At 41.9% G+C, this 6,645-nt stretch overlaps 1 protein-coding gene across 1 annotated transcript in view; it reads right to left on the bottom strand.

Moving 5' to 3' along the window:
- Window positions 1–6,645, bottom strand: part of LOC107097416 (cadherin-23-like) — a 98,947-nt gene that overhangs the window by 87,019 nt on the left and 5,283 nt on the right. Inside the window, exon 2 of the mRNA XM_015394554.1 lies at window positions 4,793–4,981. Coding sequence (XP_015250040.1) covers window positions 4,793–4,981 — 189 coding nt within the window. The remainder of the gene's footprint in view (window positions 1–4,792; window positions 4,982–6,645) is intronic.

Raw genomic sequence — 6,645 nt, 5'->3', positions numbered from 1 at the left:
AAAATTTGTGAATTTAGGCCAGGGTTTGACTTCGTGTGGACGGGGCCTTATACTCTCCCTCTGCAGTCACTCTTCGTTCGTTCCTTGGTCGTCTCACCTCGTCTCTCCCTGGCTCCTTGCACGTGTTTTCCCTTGATGTCTCTATGGTTCTGGTCTGTTACATTTTTAGTTGGATTTTTGGACTGCCTTTGTTAACCATTTTCATAATTAAACTACAAGTATTCACCTCAGCCTCTCTGCATCTGCATTTGGGTCCTTCAAACCTTAACCAAGACGTGACAATTGAGGAAACTCAGGATAGAGCTCAATACAAGGAAATCCAATAAGAACATCATTCTAAAGGTTTGGGAAACACTGGAATCGCAGATTTGCTTTATAATAAGGGGAATTGTTTAGAGCAGGATTGTCTCTCATTTCTGTAATGGCTGAGGTCCTGCATGTTATAATGTTTTTTCTCATATAATGGAAACACTTTAATATTAAACAAGTCTTTACGTGCAAATGTTTGATTGACCTTATAGATCTCACAGTGGAGAAATTTACTTGTTAAATCAGCTCAAACACTCAAAGGAGAAGAAGAATGTGCCAAAGAAAGAAAAAGGTGCATGGGATATAAACAGTATATAAAAAAAACGCACTGTATATAGGCTACTGTATATATCCCATGTAAGGTCAACAAACATATTTCTACAATTTTCTTCTTTCATCTCTGGGATATTTCAGAAATTAGAAGTATCCTGGCCAGGGGAGATGCTGAGAAAGAGCCAGAGTTCTAATAAAAATAAAAAATAAAAAGAGAGATCACCTTTTTCCTAATTTATCTTCACTTCTTGGCTTCTTTTTGAACCTAGAATAAAATTTAAATTACTCTTTCTACTTATGAAGCACTAAATAATCAAGCTCCATCATATCTCAGAGAACTGATTGTCCCTTATATTCCCAACAGAGTACTTTTGCTCCCAAACTGCAGATTTCTGATGGTTTCTAGAAACCACTTTAACATGACGATTGTTAAGTTTGCATAGAAGTCTATAGTGATACTTCTTATCACAAGAAAAATGGGCTTATTATCCCCAAGCCTACATGTAGCCACACGCTTGCTGTATTTTTGTCTCTGCATGATAGTGTAATACAGGCATAAACAAAACATTCCCTGAATGGATAAACAGACCTGGCTCTAAGTATTCCCACTATTTCTCCTTAATTTGTTTTCTTTTCCTCCTCACTGCGTCCCTCTTTTACCATTTTTCACCTATAATTCAGACTTCTAACTTTGCTCTGTTGCAGGTGACTTTCTGTTCAATCATCTTCGAGTTCTTCTTGTCTCCCCTTCTTCTCTCCTCAGCTTTCCACATGTCTTCACCTATTTCTTTATCCACTTGACTTGCAGTTATCTGTCAAATTCCACCCTGGCAGCTGCTGTGCCTGAATCAATCAGAGTTGACTAGCTTTCGGCTTATCTGCACCCATGGTGATTGATTTTCCTCGTTAGGTATAATTTGATGCTCTATCCCATCTCTTCCAGAGCAAATTAAATTGTAGTTGAGTCCAATGCGCTGGTGTGAGTGAGCATGTGCATGTGTGAGAGGAGCAGGAGAGAGGGAGACGGAAATGACTCAGAAAACTGCTTTCTGTGTACAATTTGGTGTCCAGGTTAAGTTCATGTGTTAAAGCTGATTAGTAACGACTGATTTCATTGTTTGGACATTTACAATCAGTAAAAACAAAAGGAAAGAATTTAAAATAAATAGCAATCCCCTTCTTGAACCAACTAAGCTAAATCTACCATCCACCCTGTGGAACATGGTGGTGGCAGGATAATGTTCAGGGATGCTTTTCATTAGCATTTCATTAGTGACAAGAAGGCTGGTGAGAATTGAAGTGGACAAGGTTGGTGCAAAATACAGGTTAAAAAAAACGGGGAAACCCTGTAAGGGGTTAGTTGGAGGTTAAGTTTTAACTAAACAACCCTATGCCATGGTTTTGGTTCTGTTTGAGTTTTATCTTTGAGTTTTCATTGGTTTTATTTCCATTTTGTCTCATTCTAGTTATTTTTCTATTTATTTGTTGTTTTTTCCTTAACAGTGTCCTGTCTGGCGATGTGGCAACACGAATAACTGTCCTGATGCCAAAAAAAAAAAGCGCAACAGAGTTTGATTTCACAAGTGGAGCAGTACGGCTATCGCCATAGTGTTCTACTTGATTTATGCATATAAATAGCTTTATTATAATTAAGCAGGGTGTATTTCAGATTATATGGACACTGCAATCTAAGTAGAACAGGAAAGGAAAAACACAAAAAAAGGAGAAAAGATTAAAGAAAGAGGAGATAAAAGGGAGATAATGATAAAACATCTTCAGTCTGCTTCATCAGCTGCAAAGAGATGTAAAAAGAACAGCAAAACCAATGGATATAGTATAAGAGTTACAGTAAAGTAACACCTTGATACTATCGCTGAAGTATAAGTAGTATTATTTAATCTGACATGTATACTGTGGTAGCTGAAGATAAGAATATGGGCTTTCTGTATGGAAGGGAATCTCTGAGTACCTGGAAATAAGCACCTGTAGTTGTTTGTGAAAGTGCACTTGCGCATGTAAAGTTTATCCAAAGGAAAAATGCTCAATAGAGGTTGTGAAGAGCCAAAGACGTGCCCCCCCAGACCACCAAGGCGAGCACCGGAGGACCTAAAGCCCCAGATGTCCAAAGGGACCCAAAGAGCAAAGGCACAGGAGGGGCCAACCCAGGAAATCAGACCCCCCACCAAGGGAGGAGGAGAGAGGGCCCCGAGGAAGTCCCCATGCCACTGCAATGCCAGAACCTCCAGTAGCTGCGGGGATGAGTCCGCAGGCTCCGCCGGCAGCCAGCCGCACTGAAGCATATCCAGCCATGGGCCCCAGGGACCTGAGGCCCCAAGGGCGCCCCGCCCCCTGGTGAGAGCCCTGGCTGGGCCCGGGGGCCAGGCCCCACGGAGCAGCCGCCAAGAATAAGCCAGGATCCGCCCGGGCATCCACCCCGAAATGACAGAGCACTACCAGTGCACCGTAAGCCCAGGCCAGCCATCGGAGGGGGGCAGGACAGGGGGGAATGGGCTCCACACTTAGCAGAGACTTAAGATGTTCTTGGGAGAGGGATCAGTTCAGACCCGAACATGACAAGTAAAAAAAACAAACAAAAAAAGGCGGATGCACATTCATACATAACACTCCCCAGTAGTGAACCTGAAATCTGGATGTGGGAATTAGGGAGCAGTGTCATCACCACACTAACCCATCTAGTTCAGACTTTAGACCCGGCCCTCCACCCTGCACCCAGACCAGACGACCCCCAGTACAAGCCACCCAACCAGAGCCTCCAACCCCCCCACCCCTAAATAATTCACAGGGCAACATTCTCCTCCTCAATACACCAGTCACCCCTCCCTCCACCCTGCTCTGGGGAGAGCAGAAATGACAGCCCCGGAACCAGCAGGCCACCCAAGCCCCGCAACAGCCCCCCACCAAGACCCCGGATCAGGCAGCCCGCTCTTCCTCCAGGCCATGGACTTCTGGCGACAAACGGAGAACAGGGGTGTGAGAAAAGCTCCGATCCTGCCTGTGGCCGCACAAAAATGTTGTGTTGTTGCGTCTTATTCTCAGGTTTAATCAAAACTGGGAGTACCAAAGGGGGTGTCCGGCACAGTCCACCCCCCCTCCGGAAGACAGGCGGCGCCAGCACAGCCCCCAATCGACAACCCAGAACCCTCAATGTCTAAATTGAGTCTAAATGCGAGAGGAGCTGGGGGGGAGCCATCCGAGGTGAGACCCATAAAATAACCCCCCTCCCAGTGTCCTTACCCCACATCAACCCAAGACAATGCCCTACATGGATGTGTGTTCTGAAAATGTTGTAGATGAAAGTGTCTAAAATGCAAAATAAAATCGGGGTGGGGGACGTCATCAGATGGGCTAAGATGGGACCCTCCAGTAACGACCCCCTAAGCAAGATCCTACATGTGTGGCAGTGTGATGGAGCAGGCAGAGGGAGGAGTCCAGGGATGGGTAGAAAAGGACCAGGGGGCTTACTTTGCGCCCTTAAAATGCTGGAATCAAGTTAAGATTTTTAATAATGTATGGAACTATTCTGTGTTCTGTGCATTTGTGGATCTTGTTCGCTTGTGTGAATCGTGCGTCTGTGAATCTTGTCCTGTGCACGTATGAATCACATGTGTATTTCTGAAAATTAAGACTGATCTACCTCCATAGAAAACCACCTTCTTTATGGTTGAAGGAACTGAACAATATTCAAAGTATAACCATAAATCTGGTTAAGATGCTTTAGCCACATTAATAGCAAAGCATTGAACGACTCTTCAAATTAAAGTGAAAAATAAAATCCTCCACATTCATTTAAAGCTTTTTCCAGTCAATGGCAGTTGTTTTAGGAGCTGCAAAAATATTTCTAAGGTTTTGGGGCTTTTTTACGCAGGACAGTTTTATAGGTTTTTGATTTTACAAATGAACGTCTGATTTTAAAACTCACTTCCGTATTTCCAAGTCAGATAAAGCTGATTTCAAATCCAGTTTTATCTGAAATTATTATTCTCTTCAGATTTTCTCTAATCTGTATCTGTATGCACTTACAAATTTCAGCTTACAACAAAGAGAAAACCCTAGTTTTCCTTTTGCATGCATGAGATAAAGTATTTGACCCATAGAGACCTTTAGTAAAGACAGGCAGTGGTGCAATGCTAACACGCTGAGCTACTGAGTACATAAACATTGTCTGGCAGTAAGGAAACAATTCACTTACCTCATCTTTATCTTCTGCCTGGATGAAAAGAGGCAGGGCAAAGCCCACTTGGGCAAGTTCAGTGATGCGAACCCGGTACTCGGAGCTGTTGAACTTTGGGGCATTGTCATTCTTGTCAATTAATAGGATGGTGAAGGTGGTCATCACTGTTGCGTCTGATGGGCTGCGATCATCCTTCAACTCTGTGGCCTTATAGAGAGCAACAAAAGAAAGTGGCAAAAAAAGAAAAATTGAAGAAGGTATGAAATGCAGCTGATTGGACTCCAAATGTCATTCTATATAGGGGCGGTCAGCGCGCAATCTCACAAGATATTTACAGCTGTTTATTTATTGGATCAAAAGGTTGACAGGTGACCTCCAAGCAATCATAGAAATTGCCTCAAACTGAAGGCAGGAGTGCCAGTACATGCACATCCTCACATACACATTCAGTCGGATTCAGGAGAAATGAGTGTCTCAGACACAAATTCAAATCCCCTTGTTGTTTCTGAAAAAAAAAAGAAAAGAAAAAGACAAATCGTGGAAAATCGGTGTGAAGCATCGTCTTTTATTGATAAAGAAAGGTCACAGTAAGTACCAGAGCAGGCGCGAGCAGCATGCTCATCCCTGGGTAATCAAAATAGTTTAGCCTCCAAGTCTCCTTAATCATTTGACCTCCACCTCTGTCTGTTTGGTGCTATCTAAGCAGCCTGAAGTTGAGAAATTAGTTGTATTACTGTGGCATAGCATAATCAATACCAACCCCGGCAGAGAAAGCAGACGCACAGGGAAGCAGGAAAATTTGGAAAGAAAAAAATCCATATCTTATAAATATATTTTTGGTCTACATTTTCTCTTTCTATGAACATTTTGTTATTTTCTTGTTTGAAATTATTGATTTTAATTAAAACGACAGACTGAGGCTAGTTTGAATCGTACCGAACTTTCTTTGGATTAAACCTCAGACCGAGTTGTATCTCAATCATCTTTCTATCAACACCGAAATCAATGCAAAACATTGAAGTCCAAAGGTGCTCTTACTTCTATAGTATCTGATTATATTCTAATTTAAAATTGGGATGGGAGCACATTCCTAAGCCAGACGTTTATTCTAAGACCGTTCAAAAAGCTTTTTTCCGTGTGAATTCTTGGCTTTGATCTGTACATGGCTGTGATTGTGATACAGCGTATAAATATATGTCTTAAAGTATTCACTAAGCTTGTATTCATCAGAGTGTTTGCTGACGACGTGCTGCATTGATGGGTGACCTGAACAAATCGAAGGCTACTTTTCTTTCTTGGGTTGAGTTCATGAGTTCAGACAAATAACTCAGTCCCTGAACACCTCAACAAACAACACTCACCTTCACAACGATTATAAACTACAAGAAAAGATGAAAATAATCTATTTATTTTATTTTCCTGAGATTAAAAATTACTTTATGAATCACAGAATTGGCAGCATTTTTGTTATAACTTCTTCTTTAAGTTCTTGAGTACAGTAGATTGGCATTGGGGTGAATCCTGATTGCAATATCCGACCTTAAAGGTTGTGGTGAATTGCTATGACAACCACTGAAGGTGGAAGCCATTGCACTCACAAAAATATCTTACCCAAATGTTAAGATTTATTTAATTTTAATTCCATAAAAACAAATTCCCATTTAATTTTTGGCTCATAATTTTAACACAAATCCATTAAATAACTAGCCTGACGTAGTCCTACTCAATTCTAGTCAGAATGAGTCTGATGCTGCTCCATAGAGCTGTGATTATGGGGCGTGTTTCGAACGAACCAGGAAAAAAAATGCCTCTGCACTCAATTGGATAGACCTACAACCAATAAGAGCAACGGAGTGCGTGACGTATGTTAA

This window comes from Cyprinodon variegatus, unplaced genomic scaffold (assembly GCF_000732505.1).
Source record: "Cyprinodon variegatus isolate N-32 unplaced genomic scaffold, C_variegatus-1.0 Scaffold694, whole genome shotgun sequence".
Classification (NCBI taxonomy): domain Eukaryota; kingdom Metazoa; phylum Chordata; class Actinopteri; order Cyprinodontiformes; family Cyprinodontidae; genus Cyprinodon; species Cyprinodon variegatus.
This window is presented reverse-complemented; position numbering and strand designations above follow the sequence as displayed.